This window comes from Marmota flaviventris, chromosome 14 (assembly GCF_047511675.1).
Source record: "Marmota flaviventris isolate mMarFla1 chromosome 14, mMarFla1.hap1, whole genome shotgun sequence".
Taxonomy (NCBI): Eukaryota; Metazoa; Chordata; class Mammalia; order Rodentia; family Sciuridae; genus Marmota; species Marmota flaviventris.
Window position 1 is genome coordinate 25,665,766 of NC_092511.1, and position 27,866 is coordinate 25,693,631.

Sequence of the window (27,866 nt, forward strand, 5' to 3'; positions counted from 1 at the left end):
CATTTTTATTTAGCTAGAATTTACTTCCTGGGAACTATGATACTTCTCAGTAGAGTCATTAACAATTCCTGATAAGTGATGAGGCTTTCCATAACAATGCTGCTGTTTCCACTCTTTGGGAGAATATCATTTCCTTTGCTCACCTTCACATACATAAATGTGGCATGAGTTTCCGTAGCCAGGCAATTAGCCCTTTTTAGGTTTACTCTGTTGTCTTGCTTTGTAGTTAGACTGTGACAGCCCCTGTGACCTGGGAACCCAACTCCAGTTTTATCAGAGCGTTCCTTCTCCATTAACCCCTAAGTGGAGGCTTACTATCTGACTTCCATGTAAGCTTTCTAAATGTGATCACTCCTAGGTATTGGAAGACCCTAGTATCATTCAATCCACTGGAAAACTGGTTAGCTACAGTCTGAACCAGAACCAGGCACCAAGAACTTGCAGGTTGAACATGGAGAGCTCATTGTTCTAGAAGTTCTCTTCATATTAGGATTCATTTTCAGATTTCGAGATTCATTTGAACCTTTAGGGAATACATGAACATTCACAGATTTATCTGAAGTTGAAGGCCTTTGTACTATATTTTTTATATAAGATGACAGCTGGGCACAATGTATACCTTTTGCAAATTTTCTAAAATGTACACTCATCAGCCCTAAATTATCACATGCTAAAGGAATCCTCTAATCAATCACTAAGCTATTTATTGTGCTATAGACTATGTGTCTACTAGATGCCAGGGATACTAACTTAACGTCTGCTAGGTGCTAGCAATAGAAATAACAACAAAACCTACTTTTGAAGGCAGGAACCATGCAAGAAAATTTGTTTTAATAAAAACTTCTCATTATGTAGTTTACAAAGGATTTTGACTTGATTGTTTCCTTTGTTCCTCACAGCAGTCATCCCTGTGGAACAGATGTAAAAATTGATTCTCAAATAGGTTAGTGATCTTACTTAAAGTCACAAATAATAAATGGCAGAACTTGTCAGAACCCCGGGTCTTTTATTCTACAAATCCAGTGTTTTCTTTTGTCTGTTGTAACCCTCACATACACATGAAAAAAAAAAAAAAAAAACGCAATTTAAAGAAGACCATAAGGAAACTAACTGTGTAGAAAGGAGAAATCCTTGCAGGCTGGAATCATCTCTAATAAGGATTGGTGATAAGGGATGAGGGAGTCTAGAGTTTGAGAGGACAGGTCTGCACAGTAGTGACTGTAGTTGAGTTTTTCTGGAAGGCAGAAATGTTTCTTTGGAAAGGTGAGATAGGAAGCCAGTAATTGGGTGGGATTAGTGGGTTGGTTTTCTGAGATCATCCTTGGCTTTACGTAGTATGTATACAACCTTGGCTCTTCTCCAATTTCTGAAAAGCAGTGATGATTTTTTTGTGGATTGCATAACAGATTTTTGTCAGCAACTCTGCTACTACATATTTTAACTTCATTGGAATTGACAGAGAAAGCCTAAGATCCTACAATTTACAGTACCTCACCTGCAGTTTGAGGATGTCTTTTCACACTGGCTTGACCGGCAGTCTGTCTTCTGTTTGCCGATTTTGCTTTTCTGTCAAATATATTCTCCCAACATCTTTAGAAAAACAAACAAACAAACTATGTGTGCAGAACAATTGAGAATCAACAATTGTGCAGAATCTTTGAAGTAATAGTACACTTGTGGTGGATACTCCTGTATTTCCATGTAGTGCTAGAATAAGATTCTTTCTTCCCAGTTCAAATGAAGTCCATAGAATTGACTAAGGACTAAGTTGTGGTTGGATAGGCTCAGAGAAATGATTGGTTCACACTAATCAATCACTAAGCTATTTAATTTGTTGACAGATTCATCTCCTTGAAAGGACAGGGTGTAATATGTGTAAATTATTTCCCTGGGACAAATTCTGGCCAACTCCTCGGAGTTGATAGGTGAAGTGTAAGGGGTCACAGCCCAGGGAGAATGTGACTGGGTGAAGTTAACCTCTGAAGACCCTTTCCACCTGGTAGGTCATGCCCACCAGGGAGGAGCTTGAGTCAGTCTTGTGTATTCCCAAAACATTAGGAAGGGAAATGTAAAAAAGATTTCCAACCCAGATAAATTGTACCCCAAGGCAATAAGAGAGCCAGCAAGGTGGTATTGCTTGCCAGTTGGGAGACACTGTTGTGAAATTATGGAGAATGGAAAGTTGTCAGGGAGCTAGAAGGAGGTTAATGTTCTCATTTTCTTTGAGAAAGGATAGAAAGTGGAGTCAGGGTATTCTTGACCACTGATCTTGGTGTTGACCTTGGCAAAGAATCATAGAATGCATGCTTCAAGTGATGAAGTGAAATGCTTTCAAAAGGAAGGACTGATCATCAGCCAGGGTTCAGTAAGGACAAATCATGCCAGACTGTCCTCATTGGCTTTTCTTTATGAAATTATTAGATGAGTAGCCTAGGAAATCCTGTGGGTAGGGCATGTCATTTCAATAAGGCATTTTTGTTTAGTCTCTTGGGGCATTTTAGAAGAGAAGGATCACCTATGTTGGGTGATAACATAGCAAGATAGATGTATAAACTTTTGAGTAGTCATATCCATGAATCCTGACCTTATAAACCTCTGGCCACTTTGTTACCCTGGGAGATTCATTAATTCACTGGATGGCAATTGTGCCCTAATAGTTTATTGGTAAATTGGAGCTCAGAACCCAGTTTTCTATGAACCCAGTGATTTTTCCTAAGTTTCCCACTTGAAATGGGAAAGGCCTTTTGAACTCATTATATAAATGCATTGGAAGAATTGGAGTGATGTGTATTTTTTATAGACTGTGTCTTAGAGTAAGATGAATTTTGAGCTACAATATGGAAAACCAAAGACATAATCATCTCCCTCTGTTATCGGGGTAAGGTGACCATAGTGTGGTACATGTGTGATGGGTAGGTACCACCTAGCTTTCATGGTATTGATGAGAGATATCATCAAGGAGTAGAAATAAGAATTACAGGGGCTAGGCCTTTTGCTTTTGTTACTACCAGGACACCACAAGTTTTTGTTGTCACCTATGTTGGAGAACACCAGAAAACCATTCAAGTTTTTTTTTTCACCTTTTTTTTTAATTGGTTGTTCAAAACATTACAAAGCTCTTGACATATCATATTTCAAGTTTTTTAAAGTAGATAAGCAATAACATTGATCAGATGTGTATTTTAGAGTTTACTCTTGCTGCAAGCCAGATAACGGATTAGAGATGGCAGGACAGACATCATTATCCAAAGTACATGTATGAAGACATGAATTGGTGTCAATATACAATCAGATATAAAAAATTCTGCTGTATTTGTATAATAAGAATTGTCATGCATTCCGTTGTCATTTATTATTTTTTTAAATCAATTTAAAAACTTTTTTTTAACAAGGAGTTTCCTGCATAATTAAAAAAAAGTGAGATGGTAGTACAGAAAAACAAATTAAAGATTATGGCAGTTCTCAGGTAAAAGGAAGTGGAAGTAGTAGGAATAAAATGAAGTGAGTGTATTGAGAGATATTTGGAAGGTAGATTAATTTGATTTGGCAACGAATTGTAGGGAAAAGAGAGTGAAGGTTTCAAAGGGATGACTCTCCAATTTCTGACTTGGGCATTTGAGTAGATAGTGCTGCTATATATTGATATGGGAAGCAACATGTCACATTGATATGATATGGGGAAAAGGCAGGGGAGGGGGTTAAGGGTCAGTTTTGGCTGTGAAGACCGAAAGGAGCCTGTGGGACATCAAGGGGATTTCCTGTAGACTGACAGCTAGGTGCATGAATGTGCAGTTTAGGAGAGAATTCTGGACTAAAGATATTGTGCTGAGTTTACTTCATTCCATTTGTTCCATCAATTGTTTTTGTGAGGCCGATCTGAGACATCTTTCTTCTTTGTAGGAATTCTTCAGTGATATTTTTCTACATAGTTATTTCCTCCAGAACATGATCTCCATGTAGGCCACGTCTTCCTTCAATCCAAACTGTATTTTCTACATATAAATTATTGGCTTGACAGGATTCTGGTTCCATGCAATTTTGTCTATCATAAATATAGAAAAGAATAAACATATCAAGCTACCCTAGACACTTCACTACATTATGCTTCAACATTAATCATGGTAGTAGCCTTAAAAAAAGAAGTTTTATAAGCATCTCATGAATGGTAATCTCTACTGTCTGTTAATTTACTTTAGAAAAATTGATTTTTCTGTTATTCTTTAGCCTATAAATCACTTTCTCTGGTCATGAATAATTAAAGAGAATAATCCATACATTTCTGAACTTGTTAACATTTTTGAAACCAAACCAGATACTAGACATGACATTTTCCCCTTGCCGTCTGGAATTTCCATGCCTAGTGTCTAGGCTCATTCTGTTCCATTATTTACTTTGGCTTCAGTACTTGGCTTCTTCTTTCAAGTTGTTTGCTTCCAGTGTTTACAAAAGTGGATTCCCACAAGCGAAGAGAGAGTGGATAATGAGTCAGTCTGGAAGTGCTATTTTTGTTGCCGTGGACTAACATCATTTCACCATAATTAGTGATGTTTTGTGAGAGCAACACAGAACACCTAGGCAGTGCCTATTCCTTGCCTCTTCTCCATAGGCACATGGAACACACAAATGCTTTACCATATTTTAGTATAAATCTCTGAATTCTATTGTAAGACAGATAGAATACAATTCAATCTGAATCCCAAATTGCCAAATAAAGACTGTGTTGCTTATGTGCTCTCATTCTCTGCCTCAAGAGGAGAGAAATCTTTTATTTTTTTCAGATGTTAGAGAAAAATCTTTATTACTTTTGTGGTGAGCACTAAAAATATGAAATGCATGCATTCAAGGGCCTTTCCTTCTTTTTCTTCATATTGTTTATCAGCTTTATGATTAAGGTGTTCAGATTGAGTTATAGACTGATATAAAACAGCCTAAATTGTGACGTTGTGTGTATAGTTACTGTGGTTTCAGTTCTTCCTCTTTAAGTTTTTGGTTATTAATGCTACACTAGTGTCTATACAGTAGACTCGCCCAGGGCCATTCAAATGGGGTGCAAAATTCAAAAGCTTCTTTCTTTTTGAATAACTGAATTCCAATAGGAACTTAATGAATGCTGGTTAAATGAAGTCAGTGAAAATGTAAATGATTATTTTCAATATAAACACTGTGTTAGAAAATAATAATTTTTTAAAAAACTCATTCATTCTCTTTTTAGGTAGCTGTTTCTATCCATAGTCTTTGCCTGTGATACAGACTTATTGCCAGGTTTAAAAAAAAATGGGCTTTGAACAAATCTGATTCAAATCTCAGAACAACCATTTTCTAAATACATGACCTTGGACAAGTTATTGAACTTCTCTAAGTCTAATTTCCTTCCATAAAATGGCTAGTCCATAAAAATTTTGTTAGAACTAAGTGAGATAATATATGCCAAGCCTTTAGACCCTATGTGCAGTAAGCATATGATAAAGATTAGCTGCTGTGATTATTATGATTGTTACATCTGCTTTCTCAACCTGCACCCTACTTTCAGATTGACCAAAAGGCAGGCTCTGTCCCCTACGTTGTTTTTTGTTATACAGATTCACTGCTGTGTTAGGGTGTTTCCTTAGAATTGTTCTCCCTTTCTGTAAAAGCTTGCTTTCATGGGTCATGAGTTACAGCCTTTGCTGAGAGGACCCTTCCATCTTGCTGAACTCATCAATTTCCTAAATGGCCCCTAACCCATTCTTTGATACTTTGGAAAAATTTACTTTCTGGGAAACATTGCTCTAAACCTACCCTTTCTCCCTGTCCCCTCTACAACAAGCTTTCCGTCCTTCCTGAATTTATTCAGGTAGCATATTTGGTCTCTTTTGGGTCACATTGGGAAAGTAACTAAGGCACAGAATCACGGTGCTTGCAGCTCACAGCAGGGCTGCTTTCCTTCCTCAGAGCCAACTTGACAGTTATCTTTAAGAATCTGCCTCGTCTTCTGAAGGTCTACTATTTCCATTTCTAACCACATTTAACTTGATTCATGTTTTATTTTTATGTCTTCTTCTCTTTTTTTCCTTTTTATTACGCAACATCCCACAAGATGTGGACGAGTGTCTGGAGCCAAATGTCTGCACAAATGGTTCTTGTTCCAACCTCGAGGGCTCCTACATGTGCTCCTGCCACAAAGGCTACAGCCCCACGCCTGACCACAGACACTGTCAAGGTAACTGCCTCGATTGTACTTCCCATTGTATTTGAACTTCATACAAGGGTAGATTAGAACGAGTGGCTTTAGAAAAAAAACAAACAACAACAACAAAAGTGCTACCTGTGTTTGTTTTGACTGAGCTACTTGGAACACATTTTAATTGGGATCCTTAGAATGTACACCTCGTGATGTTTCAAAACAGAGCAGATCTAAATACATAAAGCCAAATGATATGTTTTTAGAGAGTATCTATAAACCACATCTCTATTAATTTAAATTTTTCTGATTATAAAAGCAATACATACGAGAGCATAACTCTGTATTAAAAACCATTGAACTGTGCACTTTAGGAGAATTATATCTCGGTAAAATTGTTATTAAGAAACTAATTTAAAAAATTGTCAGTAAATAGCACAAAGATCAGTGGAGTATAGGAAAGGAATGGGGTAGGGAAGGAGAGGGGAAGTACTACAGACTGAATTAAAGCACATTATAATCCATGCTTTTTAATTATGTCAAAATGAATCTGTAGGTTATGTGTAATTAAAAACAACCAATAAAAAATATGAACCCCAAATAAAGAAAAGAAACCAACATTTATTGGTTGTATAAAATCTAGTAAATGCAGAAAGTTGAAAAAGCAATCTCTCATAATCTTATTCATAAATATTCAGCTCATGGTTATTATGTATAAAGATGTACAATTTTCATCTCTTGCTTTCTGTCAGTTTTATGAGCTTTTTATGTTCTATTACTGACTCCTCAGACATTGTTTTAAAGACTGCATAATATTCCAGTGTATTACTGTGTCCTAGTTTTCTTGCTCTTCTTTGAGTGTTGAACAAAAACATTTCTTCCAACTTCTCATCATTATGTGAAAAAGGTTGTAACAGGCCTCTTTTCTTTTGTAAACCTTTGTCTGAATTATAGAATAATTTCTTTATTCATAAGAGTGGAATTATTAGGTAAAATGGTCTGAATGATTTTTACTATTTTAATAGAACATTAATTTCTAATTTTTAAAATTGTATTTCTTTTAATCTAAAAGAATTAATTGCTATTTTAAATACTAATTTCCTTTAATAATTCCCCAGACACTTATAATTATTAAACATTCATTTCATATTTATTAATAATTTATATTTCTCCATTTGTAAATTTCTTTTAATCTTTTCTTATTTATAAATTATTTTTATATCAGTATATATGGTCTCTTTATATACATACATATATAAACCTTTACTGTTTTTGCAGTACATTGTTATAATTTATCCAAGGTTTCAGTAGGTTTTCTTTTTTAAATTCTTTCCTTTTTTTGGTGCCAGGGATTGACTTCAGGGGTACTTATAACCACTGACCACATCCTCAGCCCTTTTTATTTTTTGTTTTGAGATAGGGTCTCACTAGATTGCTTATAGTCTTTCCAAATTGCTGAGGCTGACTTTGAACCTTCAGTCCTCCTGCCTCAGCCCCCTGAGCTACTGTGATCATGGGTGTGTGCCACCATGCTCAGCTCTTTTTATAATTCTTTACACTTTTAATTTTTTTCCATGGTCAAATCTATGGGTTGTAATCTTTCTTTCTTTCACTTCTTTTGTACCTAAAAACATGTTCTTTCAAAGGTGAAAAAGAGGAAATAAGTAAAACTTTTCTTCTTTCCCAAGTAAATGTCTTGATTTAAGTGCAAAAGCTAGAGTGATAATTAATTTCTCATTGTGAATATCTGGGTTCCCCCCTTAAGAATTGAAGCATCTTAAGCGAAATAAGCCAATCCCCCCTAAACAAAGGCTGAATGTTCTCTGTGATATGCAGATGCTAACACACAATAAGGGGGCAGAGAGGGAAGAATAGAAGTTCCTTGGATTAGACAAAGGGGAATGAGGAAAGGGAGGAGGGATGGGAATGGGAAAGACAGTAGAATGAATCGGACATAACTTCTCTATGTTCATATATGAATACACGACCAGTGTAACTCCACATTGTGTATAACCACAAGAATGGGAAGTTACACTCCATATGTGTATGATATGTCAAAACACACCCTGCTAGCATGTATACCTAAAAAGAACAACAACAACAACAATAAAAAAAAAAGATTTGAAGCATCTTCTGCTGGCAATAGGAATTAAAAGACATCTGAATTTGGTGCCTTTCTCCTTCATGCAGTGGAACACCAGCCACGCTGGGGAGCATCTAAAGTGGGCACATCTTTGTTTTCTGCTTCTTCTTTTTCTCGTGGCCCACATTCCAAATTTATTTGTCACTTTTGCATTCTTCAGCTTGTGTTTTTTGACCCATGCAGGCTGCTGCCACAGCTGCCCTGTGAAGACTTCTGCTGGTTTGGACACAGGCCCTTCCTCATGAGCATCTCACCTTTCAGATCCATTTTCTTTCTCACCATTTCCCTGAATCATGGCTCTTCCTGTGGTTCACTGTGCAACCTTCAGTATATAATCTCAGATTTCCAGACTTCATGTCATTCCTAAAATTAGAGGACTAGACTCTCTTTAAGGGATAATGCTCAGAGTAGGCAAATCTTGAGTAAATGACTCATTGCCTCTGCCTTGCTCTTGGCCATTGCCAAACCAGTTGAGCCTCTGCTCTCTGATAGGCTTCCTGGAGCCCAGGAATTCACACCATCACCACCAATTGGTGCCACCTCTCAGAACACTGGTCTGCAATCATGGGTGGCACTCTTGGGGGTGGCTGCAGATGCTGGTCTTCCTCTCACTGTGTATATCAAGGATCCAGCATATGGCTGGCATGATGCTCAACTGTGTGTGCTATGGAGAGGTTGCAATCCCTCAGAGAATGTTTACTCACTAGAAGAGATGCACAATCTGCCACAGATAATTAGAGATAATAAAATATATTGAAAGGCAGAGTAGATAGCCACCCTAACCAAGTGATGAAAGTCAGCTTTATCACAGATGTCATGTGAACCTCACGTACACCTAACATGGTGTCTAGAGCTCAACCTCTGTGCTGTTCTTTCCCAGAACCTGTGATCATGAAAACAACATCAGACAAATTCTGATTTGGGACATTTTTACGGGATTCTGGCCTCTACTCCTTAAGACAGCTAAGGTCATGAAAAAGAGGGGAGACAGTCTTGGAAGAAAAGACAACTAAACACAATCTCGAGTCCTAGATTGGATCCTGGAACACAAAGAGGATATGATGAGAAAAACTTGTAAAAATTAAAATAACTCGAGTAGAGTTAAAAAAAAAAAGTTTTAGTAGGAGAAAAAGAAAAAAAAAAAAAAAAAAAAGCCAAGACTGAGGGTGTAGCTCAGTGGTAGAACACATTTAGCATGTGTGAGGTCCTAGGTTTAATTCCCAGCATCACCAAAAAAAAAAAAAAAAAAGCCCAAACCCAGACAGGCAGTATATGAGATCCCGCACTTGGAGGGTACATGAGTTTGGCTAAGTTCTCTTGCTTCCCCAAGCTTCACTTTACTTTTATCACATGCACAAAGGGAAGGACCTTCTAGAGTCCATAGAGAATTATATGAGATGGTACCTGGATGGAGGTAGTTGGTGGAGAGTGAGCGAGTGCAGGGGCAGAACTTGACACAGTAGCCCCGATGCTGTTTGTGAATTAGAGGATTCAACAGTTTGTCAAAGCAGAGATGTGTGTGACTAGTTCTGCTAATGTGCTTCCAGCAAAGTTTCACAGAGTTGTTGCTGCTCAAATTTGGTCTTAAAATATTGAATCCAAGGGGAGAAAAGCTTAGCAGGCAGAGGAAACAGCAAGGGCCAGGTTCTAGGGGTAGAAAGGGGCTGCTGACTCTTCCTGATGCTCAGCCTTGCCCTTTGCTCTGGTTCCAAGACTTCATCTGGGATAGGAGTGAGCAAGTCCCCATCTTCTGCTTTAGACACCCACTTGTGCACTCCTTGTTCCCTTTCTTCCCCCACCAAAGCCTTTTTTTTCTTTCGTCTTTAATTTTCTCATAATCTCTTTTCAACTATAGCAGCTCATGGTAGTCAAATTTAACCTGGCTTGCAAATCTGCTCCTTTTCCAATGTCCTACCAACTCTTACCAATCTCACCTTGTTAATAGTCCTTAATATTGATTTTTGTCTTCACCTCATTAAATGTACTAACAATCTTTTTTTTCAGATTTTACATGTTACCTAATGTATTAATTCATTACTTTTTTCTCTTGACATTATTTTCTCATCGTATATCCTCCATTTGTAAATAACTAGGGATAATCTCTATCTTAACTCTGCACTGGGCTCATCACAGTAATATGTGTAAAGTTTCTTTAAAGAAATAGGATAATGTTTTCTATTCATCTCTTGGAACAAAATGAAGACATTTGTTCGGCATCCTATTTTATTAGAAAGCTTTTTCTTTTTCTTTTTTTTTTTTTTTGTCTCAGGAATTCTGTCCCTCCTCAGAAAATAAAAATGGTTTTTATCTTTACAATTAAGCTGCTTCTGTTCCCCCTTGGTCATTTTAAAGCCCTGAAGATCACCTTGTAGAAGATAACTGTGTTGCCTCAAGTTATTCCAAGCATATGTGTCATGACTTATAACGAATTGCTTCTGACAGTCTTCCCAACATAAATGAGTAACTTATGTGAGATGTCTGGCACAGCCTGACAGTACTTGGAATAGAGGGTATGCCCTTACTGCAGACATCTTCACATGGGAATGTTTAATTTGTCATCTTCTATAAGAAAGTCAAAAAGAGTCCAAAGTACTAAAAATGTTGTCAGACATGATGTGAGATCCAACCAGCTCCAAGAGCTGTTGTTGGTTTAACTTCGTGAACTGATGCCTCAAGTGTTATAGAGTGTGCTGAATTAAATATAGTGTAGGCAAATCCTTACCACTATTCACTCCCGAAGCTAACAGACGAGGGTATCAGAAAGGGGTAAAATCATTCTTAAGATGAAATTTGGGCCGGGTGCCATGGCATATGCCTGTAATCCCAGCAGTTCAGGAGGCTGAGGCAGGAGGATTGTGAGTTCAAAGCCAGTCTAAGCAATTTAGTGGGATACTGTCTCTAGATAAAATATATTTTTAAAAGGCTGGGGATGCAGTGCAGTGGTTAAGCCCCCATGAGTTCAATCCCTGGTACCACCCAACCTCCCCCCCCAAAAAAGGGTGAAATTTGGCTTCATTATTAAATTTCTCTACAGATAGTCAATAGTTGGTAGCCAGGAATTATTTATAAATAAAAGGGACCAATAATAAAATTAGTGAAACAAGTCAACTAAATGCTGTGAAAAATTAAATAAAATAAGAAGCAGATTCTAAACTCCAATTAATAACTGTGCAACCTATTTCAGGCAACATGAGATAACTTGACACTTTATATATATTAATTAATGCATCAGTAGGGGTTAAGAGGGAAAATGTGACTTTTCTCAGGAAACACAGATCATTGTTAATAATATGGAGGGAAAGAACTGTGTAGCTAATGAGTTTTCCTGGCAAAAACTTTAAAATGCATCTTAAATAAGCCAAACAACAATGGTGCATTGATTTTTTTTTTAGGACATAATTTCTTTAAAATGCACAGTGCTCATTTTATTACTCTGTTTAGATGAGGGCCCCTTTCTCTTCTTTGAGGATAGGGCTAGTGTAGTTTGCATCTATTTCCTCCTGTGATCTTCACACACACACACACACACACACAACAAAACAAAACAAACAAACAAAAAAACCCTGTGGTCCTGGTGGTGAAGACAATCCTACCATGTTTTATTAATCACAAACTTGCTTCTACCAGAAGTGTTCAAGTTATTAATGAAGCCAGTTTTTTCCTTCAGTTGTATAACTTCACGGACACCACATTTCCTAGGACATTTATTAAGAACTATATTCTTTCTCAGTCGATGCCTTTTTCTTCAGTCAAGGCATTTTTTAGACTCCTTGCTTCTCACTTTCCCTTTGGTATGCCACCAGCCATCTTGACTGTACCATTTCTCTTGGCTTTCCTTGTTACCTTAAAAAGAAGCTCAGAGTTTTTTCACACAACTCTTTGACTTCAGAGTTTAACTTCTAAATAAAGTAAAAATGGCTTTCATCCTAGAAGTGCCTACATTTCAATTTGTTTTTAAAAACAAATTGTAGTTTTACTTTTGCCTTCTTGCCTGTAACTCAACAGATCTACAAACTGTCTTGTAACCATTATTTTGTGTTTCAAATTCTGTCTTTTGTTTTCAACTCTAAACTATTTTATAATGTATTTCTGTTACATGCAAAGTATGTGAAAGAGGTGGTCAGGAGCTTGATGCTGTCTTATAAGTAGCTCTTTTCTCATAAGTTTATTGTTTATTTGTAATAATTTCTTTTCTGCAGTTCAACATAGCGTGGTTAAGAAAGGAACATTGGTGAGCTAGTATGTTCTGAAGTTTGTAGTGCCTCACACAACAAGCCTTTTTTTTGTGACAATCACCCCAGAATACATTGCAGAGAGCACAAATTCTCCTAGGTCATCTCTTTCTCAAAATAGCTATTGTCTTTTGTGTTAACAGATATTGATGAATGTCAGCAAGGGAATCTATGCATCCATGGGCAGTGCAAAAACACCGAGGGTTCCTTCCGATGTACCTGTGGCCAGGGGTACCAGCTGTCGGCCGCTAAAGACCAGTGTGAAGGTAGGAGTGTGGAAGCTGAGATTTCATTGTAAGGCACCTAGTCTGAAAAACTGTACACTCAGTGAAGTGAACGTGACTTATAGACATGACATAGATGATTGCATCATAGTACCAGAAAGCTCAGGACTCAAACACAAGTCAGATAGGTTGATAAAATAAGAGGAGAGTTGAATCTGAAAAGTAAGGCATAGGTGACTAATGGTTAAATAAATGTTAATATAGGAAGAAATAGTATTAAGAAATATCTGTAATTCTTTACTACAGAAATTCATTTCCACTTTAACCATTAAATTCACTAAAGGTTTCACATACTGGTATTTCAGTAGTTAGGAGGTCATTATATTGGCCTGGTATTATGCTGTGGAATGTTAATGATCTTAGTTTTTGTATATATTTTAGCTTTTTAAATCTTCTTTTTAAAGAAATCTAAAGAAGACTTGTCAGTAAGATTGAAATGATGTTCCCCATACTCTCAGAGGTAAAATTTGTGAAAAATGTCCTGTTCCTAAAGGAAAGGATGAGGAATCTAGATTTGCTGGGGTTGACTTTTTAAAAAAAGCATTTCATTGAATTTCAGACAGAGGTATTTCACTTCCCCTATACACTTATGGTCCCTGAGTTTGAAGATATTATGATAGTACTTGTGATGAGCACAAGTGTTTAGAATTCTTGAAAATAAATGCCATTTCTTATTTGAGAACAGAATCCATACTATATATGATTTGTTGTTTTATTATAAAGAAACAAATCACATTCATATACTATATAAACTTTGAATATTTAATGAGAAAAAAAGTCTCCTGAAATAGTATTATAAAAGCGAAAGTATATGGTGGTAATTACAAAGGCATCTACCAATATTCTCATCACCTCCCCCACCATTTCTCTCTAGGACATGGAATGTCATTTCTGAACCTAATAAGGAAGTAGAGAGTGGTGGAATACTTACAGAACATGCACATGTGCAGATAGACTAAGCAACTTATACTGGATCTTATGAATCCCTCTCAAAGCTTTTATCTTTACTTTTTGATTCTTGGCCCCAGTTGCCTCAGTATTTAATGAGTACCTACACCTATGCATAGAAAACTACAAATGAATGAATGAGAGATCTACACATGGTATAAGGCTACCATCTTCATAGTACTTTCTTTTGTAAAGCCCGTGACTTAACATCAATGAGAAGTCAGACGGAGATAGAATCACCTATCAGATTATCTATAGCACAGAATTGTTTTAGGTGCCAAATACTGTGACATCCACACTGATGATGTGATCAGAGTAGGGGAGAACAGTGATCCAGGGTCCCTGGGGTGGGGGTGGGGGGTTGATGTGTGTACTGAATCCTATAAAGACACATTGAAGTGCAAAAGCTCTCAAATTTCATAAGCAAAGTCCTTCAGTGAGCAACATGAACTGAGTGCCTGTTCACTGGAAGGTGTTAGGATATCTACGGAGAAATAAAGGATGTGGTAGACTTAGTTCTTGCCTTCAGGAAATCTATTATTATAATCTAATAATGAAGGTAAAATATTTGGATACATGGAATATATTTTGTGTCATCTATGTGTGGGTGGAACCGATGTGTATGTGTGGGCCTAAACATGGGACTGTGGAAACAGAAAAAATAAATGATCTCTAACCTGAGGATGTGTGATTCAGGAAGAGTGATTCAGGGGGGCATTGTTGGTATCAGAAGGCCCAAGAGAAGGCCTTCTAGATTTTGTTCACTAGATCTTTCCAGAGGATCCTTGTGATAGAAAACTAGATAGATAGGTAGATAGAGGATATGAGAATGGGTGAATGGATGAATGGGTATGGAGCCCAATTGCTAGGGGCCCAAAGAATTAACTAGTGAAAAGATGTGAAGAGATGTGCACTTCAGATCAAGGGTTGGTAAACTCTTTCTGTCAAGGGCCAGACAGTAAGTGAATATGTATTAGAAATCCAAGAAGCTAGGGTGAGGCTCACAGATTACAGTGAAGTGTTTACTACCCTGTGGTGAATAGTGGGGTAAATATATACAGATTCCTAGATCCTTGGTTAATTTTTTTTTAAAGATTATTCCCTTCTGGAGAGTTACTGACCTTTTATTAGAGGTCATTTTAAGCCATAGAATGAAAGCTCTAGTTTCAATTAATTAATACCAGATAGTTTATAGACCTCCTCTCCATGGAGGATTGAAAGGGTGTTCGGAGCACCACTTCTACTGTTTCCTTATGCTCTGCTACTCACAGATATTGATGAATGTCAGCACCACCACCTTTGCACTCACGGGCAGTGCAGGAACACAGAGGGCTCCTTCCAGTGCGTGTGTGACCAGGGTTACAGAGCTTCTGCACTTGGAGACCACTGTGAAGGTGAGAATTGCTTCTGACTTCAGAACCATAAAATGCCAGAATCCCAGTGTCATCTACATGTCGTCTCTGCCCCTGTCCATGAACTTGACCTTTGACTTCACAGTTGAGCACCTTAGGTCCCTGCAAAGTGTTTTCCCCAGGGTTCACACAAATAATCAAAGAAAGTAGAGTTCAGGTTTTCTTAGCACTGTTTGGAGTGTCTTTTAGAATTGAGGCAGTGAAAGGAGTAGAGAATCAATTTATCCTGGCCACGTAGTTCTGAATTTGAAACTCCTTTTATGCAAGACTGATTTCCAAGTGTTCCAAATAAGGAAGCACAACTTAATTTTTCAGATAATAGGAAGATTTTTTAGGAGCTGAGCTATTTGTGTAAAACCTTTGTTCGAGATATCCCACACATGCAGCATTGTGTAGTCATTAACCACGTTCCCTGTGCCATGCTCAGAACCTGTCTGTGACTCTCAGCTCAGCATATGGAGAGGACACATCTTCTCCTGGCCTGCTCTTGTCCCCTTGACTGCCACCCTGTCACCTGTGAAGGTTCAGTGTGTTCCATATCCACCCAATGAACAGGTTTTTTCCAGCTCACTTGTTGCTTTGCTGCACTTCCAGCCCATTATTTATAAAACCAGAAACATGAGCATGACAGGTGTACCCCCACACCAGAGTCAGAGTTTTGAAGTGAGGATCTGGACTCCACCTAGAAGTCGATGAGCTTTTGGAGAATGGTTTTGTGATATGCCTTTCAAGAGCCCCAGATCCTTTTTCACCCCAGCCCCATTAATTGGGGGAAGGATCCATTGTAGTTTAGAACATGCTGCATTTTTGATTGGAGAACTTGGCACAGCAGGCCAAAGGAGCTGAGTACCATACCCTTCTGTTGCTGCTGCGAGTGGGAAATGACTCAGCCCTTTTGGAGGGCAATTTTGGCAGAATTTCAAAGGCCTCAAAATGTATATTCTCTGTGAACCAGTAAGTCAGGTTCTAGGATATTATCCTAAAATAATAATGTTCTCCAAAGATTAATAACATCATTGAAAAATTGTAATCAATCTATGTATTGAAAAATAGGCAAATAGTCAAATAAGTGATAAATATGATTACATCAGAAACATTGTGTTTGGAGAACTCTCCAATGTGTTGTTAATGATTTGGCATATTGGCTTCTAAGGCAGAAGTGTCAGTTGTGTTGTAGGGAACTAGGAGTATAATCTTCTGCTGTAGAGGGAGATAGGTAGTAAGGAATATGTGAAAGCCCTGGAACCTAATCTGACCATCATGTCTCTTGTGCCCTGATTCTTGGCCAAGCTAAGAGAGTAATCATGCCATAAATCATGGATAATAGATTGGAGAACCTGTTCTTCTATCTTGGCCTTAACCATCTCATAAGAACTCCAAGGTTTTTATTCTAAAATCATCCATTATATGAAAAGTCAAACAAAAACCCTTTTGGCCAACTTGTTCTTCATTTTTAACATATATGTTTTTAAGATACAATTGTGTTACATAAGAAAACTTCTTTTGGGAATATGTATAATGAGGCTCTTTTCTCTTCAAGTCAGGACTAATTTCCCTAGTGTTTTGGGATATAAGTAAGAGTAGAGTTTCTCCAACTAATTTGGAGCTCGCTTTGAAACTTCGTTAGCACTTTAGCCTGCTAATTCCCACCCAGTTCTGTTTCCAACCCACCCCCAGTGGTGTTTAGCCATAATTAACTGAGCTATGACAGTTTACATGCCTCTCACAGCTGTGGGAGGAAGAGCCATAGCTCTTGTTGGCTTTTATGTTTACATGTGTAATTTTCCTCTAATAAATAACTTTGGCTGAGACCTCCTTTTCTTACTGTTACCATCTAGGGGTGCTGGGTTTGTTGTCTTTTTTCAGCAAAGAATTGAAGAACAGGACACAGAGGTAGCAAGCAAGAAGTAGGTTTGTTGCAAAAGTGGCAGAGAGAGATTTCTCTAGAGAGAAGGGGGCCCAGAGCTGGGAATCCAGTGGGGGAATTTTGGCCTGTTCTTTTTATGGTCTCTGGAATTTCCTCCTTTCTTTTTCTCCTCCCTATGTCCACACTCTCCTCCCTATTACTGATTGGTGCAATAATAATAATAATTGTCCATGCATTGGTTTTAGTTTTTCTATTGGGTTCCCTGATTAGGAAAGTGTCTTTCTGATTAGGTCCCCTTTTTGTGTCCATGAGCCCTTTCATCAAGCAGGAAGTTGACCTAATCAGAAGACCCTCTCCATGCTCCTCTGTTTTGGCCTTGCCCCCAGACTCCTCACTTGCCATCTTGTCCTGCCTGCCTAAGCCCTTCTATGTTTCCTACATTACAGCATTATCCTACAGTCCTGCTGGCTTCCTCTTAGAGTCAGAACCCCATGTTGTGCTCCTTGCTGAGTGCTTCTTAGGCCAGCACACTCAGTCTGAAATGGCCTCTGTTGTCTCAGTTCTCAGCCATCCTGGCCTTCGAAGCCTCCTTGCCCTTCTAGGCAGGTCTTTAAGCACACATCTACCATAGCCCTTCCCTAGTACCTCACCAAGGCTGCTCCCTGCAGATCCCTTGCAAAGCCTTCCTCTGGCCCATCAGTTACTCACTTCTATATAGACGAAATCAAACACAGAAATCCTAGGATATCCTTCCAAGTCAGAATCATTCATTTATTCATTAGTGTATTTATACACAAATTTTTATGCAGAGTCAAATATGTGCAAGGTACTGTTCTGAGTCCAGGGCATAAATTAAGCAGAAAGAAATTCCTGCCCTCTTCAAGTTTACATGTAGTGAACCATAAACATGATAAGCAAACTGTACATTTTATTAAATGACAATAAGTGCTCTGGAGGAATATTAAGGGGGATATATGAGCAGTGCTGAGGGAGGGTGGTGATTTGGAATAAAGAGGCAATTAGAGGCTTCCCCAAGTCCATGGCATTTGATTATTAATAGGAAGAACATTACATTGAAAAGAATAGCAAATGCAAAGGCCCCAAGGAGCAGGCTTGGTGGACGAGATTAAGGGCTCCCCATGAGCACTTGTAGTTTAGGCTTTTCAGTGCCTAAAATGAGTATTCAAATGACAATATCTAAAACAATGGGATTCAGGGTTGAGTCCTGCACTGGGAGTCCTCAGTACATAGACCATATTTAAAGCCATGGACAGGTTCACAACTCTTAGAAATGAGGAAATAGGTAGCAACCAGCAAAGGAGACTGAGGGAGAAGTGACAAATGGAGAAAGAACATCCAGAATCCAAGAGGAGGAAGCGTTTCAAGGAGGGGAGACGGTGATGCTAGGTAAGAGGGCGACCAAAAGTTGACCACAACATTTAGCAAGGTGGAGGCTATTGGTCCTCTTGAGAAACTCAGTAGAGAGATCAGGATTCACTGTTGCTTTCCTTAAGACCTATCCCTCAGTTCCTAGGAGGACCATACAAGGTGATGGTGTAGAACAGTACCGTGTTGGGTTCTCTTTGGTTTTACTTTGAAGGTAGATAAAGATTTTTTGGGAAAAATTTTTTTTATACTAAACCTGACTCTCATACTCTAATAGAAGACAAAGAGTTTAAGAATTTTTACAATAATTTTGCTGGTGCAGTGGCACATGCCTTTAATCCCCAGTAGCTTGGGAGGCTGAGACAGGAGGATTGGAGCTTCAAAGCTGGCCTCAGCAACTTAGCAAGGCTGTAAGCAACCTAGTGAGACCCTGATTCAAAATAAAAAATAAAAATGGCTCAGGATGTGGCTCAGTTGGTTAAATGCCCTTTGACTCAATCCTGAGTACAAAAAAAAAAAAAGAATCTATACAATAATTTATAAACACTTAAAATAATGTTGCATTTCCCTTCTCATTCACTGTTTCTCTTAGCTTTGGGGAAATGAATGTAAATCAAATTAAAGTAGTATGAACAGAGCTGATCTGCTTCTGTATGCTGCAGCAAATATCTAGGTTATACAACATTTCTCTTGTTGCTGAAGTGCATATTCTTCAGATTCTCTGTGATCATTTTTGAATGATGCCAATGATTAAATATGACTCTTCTCCCTTTATCTGCATTTCCTAAGGGGCAAAGAAGAAAGGTCCATATAAAAGCTGCTCACTTATTATGTTCCCATTAGAGTAGTTGTGGAGCTATAGAATTAATGTGGAACAATTATAGGTCTCATACACAGCTGTGGAATATAAAATGGTACAGTCTGTTTAAAAAGCAGTTTTTTTCAAAAATTGAATATAAACCTACTATAAGAAACAGCCATTCTATTCCTGGGTGATTACTCAAGGAAAGTGAAAATGTACGTTCATACAAAGTCATACATAGGTGTTTATAGAATCTTTATTCATTGTGACCAAAAATGAGCACAAACGAAATGTTTATCAAAAGGCAAAGGGGTGAACAAATTGTGGTATATTCTTTTTTTTTTATTTTTTATTTTTTTTTTATTTTTTATTGTTGGCTGTTCAAAACATTACATAGTTCTTGATATATCATATTTCACAATTTGATTCAAGTGGGTTATGAGCTCCCATTTTTACCCCATATACAGATTGCAGAATCACATCAGTTACACATCCATTGATTTACATATTGCCATACTAGTGTCTGTTGTATTCTGCTGTCTTTCCTATCCTCTACTATCCCCCCTCCCCTCCCCTCCCCTCCCCTCCCCTCCCCTCTTCTCTCTCTGCCCCCTTTACTGACATTCGTTTGTCCCCCTTGTATTATTTTTCCCCTTCCCCTCACTTCCTCTTGTATGTACTTTTGTATACCTCTGAGGGTCTCCTTCCATTTCCATGCATTTTCCCTTCTCTCTCCCTTTCCCTCCCACCTCTCATCCCTGTTTAATGTTAATCTTCTTCTCATGCTCTTCGACCCTACTCTGTTCTTAGCTACTCTCCTTATATCAAAGAAGACATTTGACATTTGTTTTTTAGGGATTGGCTAGCTTCACTTAGCATAATCTGCTCTAATGCCATCCATTTCCCTGTAAATTCTATGATTTTGTCATTTTTTAATGCAGAGTAATACTCCATTGTGTATAAATGCCACATTTTTTTTATCCATTCATCCATTGAAGGGCATCTAGGTTGGTTCCACAGTCTAGCTATTGTGAATTGTGCTGCTATGAACATCGATGTAGCAGTGTCCCTGTAGCATGCTCTTTTTAGGTCTTTAGGGAATAGACCGAGAAGGGGAATAGCTGGGTCAAATGGTGGCTCCATTCCCAGCTTTCCAAGAAATCTCCATACTGCTTTCCAAATTGGCTGCACCAATTTGCAGTCCCACCAGCAATGTACAAGTGTACCCTTTTCCCCACATCCTCGCCAGCACTTGTTGTTGTTTGACTTCATAATGGCTGCCAATCTAACTGGAGTGAGATGGTATCTTAGGGTGGTTTTGATTTGCATTTCTCTGACTGCTAGAGATGGTGAGCATTTTTTCATGTACTTGTTGATTGACTGTATGTCCTCCTCTGAGAAGTGTCTGTTCAGGTCCTTGGCCCATTTGTTGATTGGGTTGTTTGTTCTCTTATTGTCTAATTTTTTGAGCTCTTTGTATACTCTGGATATTAGGGCTCTATCTGAAGTGTGAGGAGTAAAGATTTGTTCCCAGGATGTAGGCTCTCTATTTACCTCTCTTATTGTATCTTTTGCTGAGAAAAAACTTTTTAGTTTGAGTAAGTCCCATTTGTTGATTCTAGTTATTAACTTTTGTGCTATGGGTGTCCTATTGAGGAATTTGGAGCCCGACCCCACCGACTGTAGATCGTAGCCAACTTTTTCTTCTATCAGACGGCGCGTCTCTGATTTGATATCAAGCTCCTTGATCCATTTTGAATTAACTTTTGTGCATGGCGAGAGAAAGGGATTCAGTTTCATTTTGTTGCATATGGATTTCCAGTTTTCCCAGCACCATTTGTTGAAGATGCTATCCTTCCTCCATTGCATGCTTTTAGACCCTTTATCAAATATAAGATAGTTGTAGTTTTGTGGATTGGTTTCTGTGTCCTCTATTCTGTACCATTGGTCCACCCGCCTGTTTTGGTACCAGTACCATGCTGTTTTTGTTACTATTGCTCTGTAGTATAGTTTGAAGTCTGGTATCGCTATACCGCCTGATTCACACTTCCTGCTTAGCATTGTTTTTGCTATTCTGGGTCTTTTATTTTTCCATATGAATTTCATGATTGCTTTCTCTATTTCTACAAGAAATGCCGTTGGGATTTTGATTGGCATTGCATTAAACCTATAGAGAACTTTTGGTAATATCGCCATTTTGATGATGTTAGTTCTGCCTATCCATGAACAGGGTATATTTTTCCATCTTCTAAGATCTTCTTCTATTTCTCTCTTTAGGGTTCTGTAGTTTTCATTGTATAAGTCTTTCACCTCTTTTGTTAGGTTGATTCCCAAGTATTTTATTTTTTTTGAAGATATTGTGAATGGAGTGGTTGTCCTCATTTCCATTTCAGAGGATTTGTCGCTGATATACAGGAATGCCTTTGATTTATGCGTGTTGATTTTATATCCTGCCACTTTGCTGAATTCATTTATTAGCTCTAATAGTTTCTTTGTAGACCCTTTTGGGTCTGCTAGGTATAGAATCATGTCATCTGCAAATAGTGATAATTTAAGTTCTTCTTTTCCTATTTTGATGCCTTTAATTTCTTTCGTCTGTCTAATTGCTCTGGCCAGTGTTTCGAGAACTATGTTGAACAGAAGTGGTGAGAGAGGGCATCCCTGTCTTGTTCCAGATTTTAGAGGGAATGCCTTCAATTTTTCTCCATTCAGAATGATGCTAGCCTGAGGCTTAGCATAGATTGCTTTTACAATATTGAGGTATGTTCCTGTTATCCCTAGTTTTTCTAGAGTTTTGAACATAAAGGGATGCTGTACTTTGTCGAATGCTTTTTCCGCATCTATCGAGATGATCATATGGTTCTTATTTTTAAGTCTATTGATGTGGTGAATAACATTTATTGATTTCCTTATATTGAACCAGCCTTGCATCCCAGGGATGAATCCTACTTGATCATGGTGCACAATTTTTTTGATGTGCCTTTGTATCCGAGTGGCCAGAATTTTATTGAGGATTTTTGCATCTAGGTTCATTAGAGATATTGGTCTGTAGTTTTCTTTCTTTGAAGTGTCTTTGTCTGGTTTAGGTATCAGGGTGATGTTGGCCTCGTAGAATGAATTTGGAAGTTCTCCCTCTTTTTCTATTTCCCGAAGTAGCTTGAAAAGTATTGGTATTAGTTCCTCTTTAAAGGTTTTGTAAAACTCTGCTGTATACCCATCCGGTCCTGGGCTTTTCTTAGTTGGTAGTCCTTTGATGGTTTCTTCTATTTCCTCAATTGATATTGGTCTGTTTAGGTTGTCTATATCCTCCTGACTCAATCTGGGCAGATCATATGACTTAAGAAATTTATCTATGCCTTCACTATCTTCTAATTTATTGGAGTATAAGGATTCAAAATAATTTTTGATTATCTTCTGTATTTCTGAAGTGTCTGTTGTGATATTGCCTCTTTCATCCCGTATGTTAGTGATTTGAGTTCTCTCTCTTCTTCTCTTCACTAGCATGGCTAAGGGTCTGTCGATTTTGTTTATTTTTTCAAAGAACCAACTTTTAGTTTTGTCAATTTTTTCAATTGTTTCTTTTGTTTCGATTTCATTGATTTCAGCTCTGATTTTAATTATTTCTTGCCTTCTACTTCTTTTGCTGTTGTTTTGCTCTTCTTTTTCTAGGATTTTGAGATGAAGTATGAGATCATTTATTTGTTGGTTTTTTCTTTTTTTAAGGAATGAACTCCAAGCAATGAATTTTCCTCTTAGAACTGCTTTCAATGTGTCCCATAGATTCCGATATGTTGTGTCTGTGTTTTCATTAATCTCTAAGAATTTTTTAATTTCCTCCTTGATGTCTTCTATAACCCATTGATCATTCAGTAACCTATTGTTCATTCTCCAAGTGATATATTCTTTTTCCTTCCTTCTTTTATCGTTGATTTTCAGTTCCATTCCATTATGATCAGATAGGATGCATGGTATTATCTCTACTCCTTTGTATTGTCTAAGAGTTTCCCTGTGACATAATATATGATCTATTTTTGAGAAGGATCCATGTGCTGCTGAGAAAAAAGTGTAACTGTTTGATGTTGGGTGGTATATTCTATATATGTCAATTAAGTCTAGGTTATTAATTGTGTTATTGAGTTCTATGGTTTCCTTATTCAACTTTTGTTTGGAAGATCTGTCCAGTGGTGAGAGAGGTGTGTTGAAGTCTCCCATGATTATTGTATGGTGGTCTATTAGACTCTTGAACTTGAGAAGAGTTTGTTTGATGAACATAGCTGCACCATTGTTTGGGGCATATATATTTATGATTGTTATGTCTTGTTGGTGTATGGTTCCCTTGAGCAGTATGTAGTGTCCCTCTTTATCCCTTTTGATTAACTTTGGCTTAAAATCTATTTTATTTGATATGAGTATGGATACTCCTGCTTGTTTCCGAAGTCCATATGAGTGATATGATTTTTCCCAACCTTTCACCTTCAGCCTATGTATGTCTTTTCCTATCAAATGCGTCTCCTGTAGGCAGCATATTGTTGGGTCTTGTTTTGTGATCCATTCTACTAGCCTGTGTCTCTTGATTGGTGAGTTTAAGCCATTAACATTTAGGGTTATTATTGAGATATGGGTTGTTCTTCCAGCCATATTTGTTTATTTATGTTACTAAACATGGTTTGTTTTCCACTTTGATTATTTTCCCCCCTTTAGTGTCCTACCTCCCACTGTTGGTTTTCATTGTTATTTTCCATTTCCTCTTCCTGTAATGTTTTGCCAAGGATGTTTTGAAGAGATGGTTTTCTAGCTGCAAATTCTTTTAACTTTTGTTTATCGTGGAAGGTTTTAATTTCATCTTCCATCCTGAAGCTTAATTTCGCTGGAAACACAATTCTTGGTTGGAACCCATTTTCTTTCAGTGTTTGAAATATGTTATTCCAGGATCTTCTAGCTTTCAGAGTCTGTGTTGAAAGATCAGCTGTTATCCTGATTAGCTTACCCCTAAATGTGATCTGCTTCCTTTCTCTTGTAGCTTTTAAAATTCTCTCCTTGTTCTGTATGTTGGGCATCTTCATTATAATGTGTCTAGGTGTGGGTCTCTTATGATTTTGCACATTCGGCGTCCTGTAGGCTTCTAGGATTTGGGGTTCTGTCTCATTCTTCAAGTCTGGGAAGTTTTCTCGTATTATTTCATTGAATAGATTGCTCATTCCTTTGGTTTGAAACTCTGTCCCTTCCTGTATCCCAATGACTCTTAAATTTGGTCTCTTGATGTTATCCCATATTTCTTGGATGTTCTGCTCATGGTTTCTTAACAGTCTTGCTGAGCTGTCTATGTTCTTTTCAAGTTGAAATACTTTATCTTCATTGTCTGATGTTCTGTCTTCTAAGTGTTCTACTCTGCTGGTAGTATTCTCAATTGAGTTTTTAAGTTGGCTTATTGCTTCCTGCATTTCTAGGATTTCTGTTTGTTTGTTTTTTATAACCTCTATTTCCCTGTATAGTTGATCTTTTGCTTCTTGGATTTGTTTATGTAATTCATTGTTGAAGTGATCTTTCATTGTCTGATTTTGCTGTCTGATGTCTTCCTTGAGACTCCAGATCATCTGAAGCATGTATATCCTGAATTCTTTATCTGACATTCCATCAGCTGCAGCTATTACCTCTTCTAAAGTTGAGTTGACCTGCAATGCTTGTGGTCCTTTCTTTCCTTGTCTCTTCATACTGTTCGCTTTCCTTTCTTCTTGGTGAAACTGTTGTGCTATTGAATTTTCCCCCTATATATTTATATTGGTCTTGTATAGTTGCAAAGTCTCCCTCGCAGGCACGGGCGGCGGCTCTGCCCCTCCGCCAATTGGGGCAATGTGCCTACCACGCCGGCAGGCCGCTGGGCCTGCTCTGCCAGTCGGTAGCAGGTCCGCCGTCCTTGCAGGCGCGGGCGGCGGCTCTGTCCCTCTGCGGGCCGCTAGGCTTGTTCTGTTGGTGGTCGCCGTTCTGCCTACTTTGCAGGCGCAGGCAGCGGCACTGCCCCTCTGCAGGCCTCTGGGGCTGTACTGCCAGTGGGTCGCAGGTCCGCCTACTTTGCAGGCGTGGGGGGGGGGCGGCTCTACCCTTCCTCAGGCCACTGGGCCTGTTCTGTCTCTCGGTTGCAGGTCTGAGCTGTTCTGATGGTGGTCTCAGTTCCGACTACCTTGCAGGCGCAGGGGGGAGGGGGCGGCTCTGCCTCTCAGCTGGCGGCTGCTCCTCTTCTGCCGGTGGGTCGCAGGCCCGCCTACCTTGCAGGAGTGATTGGAAGCTCTGTCCCGCCGCGGGCCACTGGGCCTTTTCTGTCTGTGGTCACCCTTCCCCTACCTGGCAGGCGAGGGGGGTGGGGGGCGGCTCTGCCCCTCAGCAGGCCGCTGGGCCCGCTCTGTGTTTGGTCCCAGTTCTCTCTACTATGCCGGCGCAGGGGGAGGGGGCGGCTCAGCCTCTCAGCAGGCGACTGCTCCTCTTCTGCCGGTGGGTCGCAGGCCCGCCTACCTTGCAGGAGTGATTGGAAGCTCTGTCCCGCCCTGGGCCACTGGGCCTTTTCTGTCGGTGGTCACCCTTCCCCTACCTGGCAGGCGAGGGGGGTGGGGGGCGGCTCTGCCCCTCAGCAGGCCGCTGGGCCTGCTCTGTGTTTGGTCCCAGTTCTCTCTACTATGCCGGCGCAGGGGGAGGGGGCGGCTCAGCCTCTCAGCAGGCGACTGCTCCTCTTCTGCCGGTGGGTCGCAGGCCCGCCTACCTTGCAGGAGTGATTGGAAGCTCTGTCCCGCCCTGGGCCACTGGGCGTTTTCTGTCGGTGGTCACCCTTCCCCTACCTGGCAGGCGAGGGGGGTGGGGGGCGGCTCTGCCCCTCAGCAGGCCGCTGGGCCTGCTCTGTCTTTGGTCCCAGTTCCCTCTCTGTGGTATATTCTTACAATGAAAAATTACTCAGCAATGAAGAGGAAAGAACTGTCAAAACTCTCATCAGCTTGGATGAATCTCAGAAATATTATGCTGAATTGAAGATGGCAAACACAAAAGGGACAAGAGAGACCCTGCAAGAGTGGTGGACATGCCTGTATCCTGAGTTCAGTGGAGGCATCCATAAGGAGTATACCCAATATTGTACACACAAGGTGTACACACCTTAAAACTCATTGAACTAGACTCTTAAAGTAAATGCACTTATCATATGTAAATTACACTTCGGTGAGATTAAAAAACAACAACAACACACTAAACAAAAAGCAATTACTTGCTTTAGTTGAGACAGCCATGTCAACTCTGTTATGTTTTAGGAACCGTATTCTGAACATTTTAAATCTGTGTACTAACTTGTTTTTGTTTTGATCTAATGAAATGATAAGGCACTCTTTTCTGCCCAGTAAATAATACAGAAGCCAGTTAACTGGTTGATTTGGTTCAGAGAGGAAACTTGAATTTATTGTTCCCATACTTGAACAAGACAGCAGGATAATGAAACAGCCTCCGTACTTACTTCTTCCTGGAACCGTTCTGTGTTAGCAGCAATCATTATTATTTGCAAGAAATGCCATAAAGTGCCAAATTCTGAGAAAACAAGGTTTTCCTCCTTAGCTTTCTTCAGTGCTAATTGTTTAAATCCTGCACAGACACACCAGAGGGGGACTCATGAAGTGTGTTAGGAGTCGTGAGCTCTGACTAAGAGTAAATGTAATAAACAGCCCTGGAAGAAGACCCGCCTGACCTGAGGGGCATCTTTAATTGTCTCGCATGCTCCCAGCCAGAGCTCAGTGCTTTTACAATCACTCTTAGTTGTACATGTGCTGTGAGGATATATACTAAAAAGGAATCTAGGCAGCCCTGAGTCTGTTTTGATAGCCCCTGAGTGACAGCTAGGTTTTGATCTTGATGCTTGATGGTTCCTCTTTCTCCAATTCCCTCTTCTTCCCTCCTCTGTATTCTACCTGCTGTCAAGATTCCAAGTAAATTCCCTCTGTTACAAGAAGACTTTTTTTTTAACCATTAAAATATCTTTTCTCTAAATTCAGTGACCCCTAAAATTACTATGATTGTCAAATAATTATAGTTTATGACAGTTCTTAGAATGTTAAATTGTTTGGGGCTTATAAAGTAATTTAAGATGTTTTTGTGTTCATTTAAAAAAGGTATATATTTCTCTTTGTAGTCAGGGACCTTGCCAAGTACTCTAAAATGTTTCCTATAGTGCGTAATGCAGGATATTATAGAAATAGATCAAGTATGTTAAGTATGCTTAAAATATAAATTAGCAATATGTGTTTTAAAAATATTGATTCTCTACCATCACCAAGAACATTACCAAATTGTTTGTTGAAAATATTTGATTGATTTGTTTTCTTCTTCCAGTTAGTTACATTTTTATCACACACACCCCCCCTTTTTTGTTGTTGTTGTTGTGGTGCTGAGACTGAGTCCATAGCCTTGTACGTGCTAGGCAAGTGCTCCATAACTGAGCACCACCTACAACCTGTTGATCACAGTTGTTGTCTAAAACTTTGTGTATTGTTCAATGGTAAAGTCCTTTCAAGATGTTTCATGTTAAAAATAAAACTCCAAAAGTTAAAAAGCTCTGATCCATTTAAAATCACATGTACCCTATAAATGATATAAAATAATGCAT

At 38.9% G+C, this 27,866-nt stretch overlaps 1 protein-coding gene across 6 annotated transcripts in view; it reads left to right on the forward strand.

Moving 5' to 3' along the window:
- Ltbp1 (latent transforming growth factor beta binding protein 1) overlaps nucleotides 1-27,866 on the forward strand; it is a 401,517-nt gene that overhangs the window by 297,697 nt on the left and 75,954 nt on the right. For all 6 annotated transcript variants that reach the window (XM_027933415.2, XM_071601479.1, XM_071601480.1 and 3 more), the window contains 3 exons: nucleotides 6,077-6,199; nucleotides 12,679-12,801; nucleotides 15,039-15,161. In XM_027933415.2, coding sequence (XP_027789216.2) covers nucleotides 6,077-6,199; nucleotides 12,679-12,801; nucleotides 15,039-15,161 — 369 coding nt within the window. The remainder of the gene's footprint in view (nucleotides 1-6,076; nucleotides 6,200-12,678; nucleotides 12,802-15,038; nucleotides 15,162-27,866) is intronic.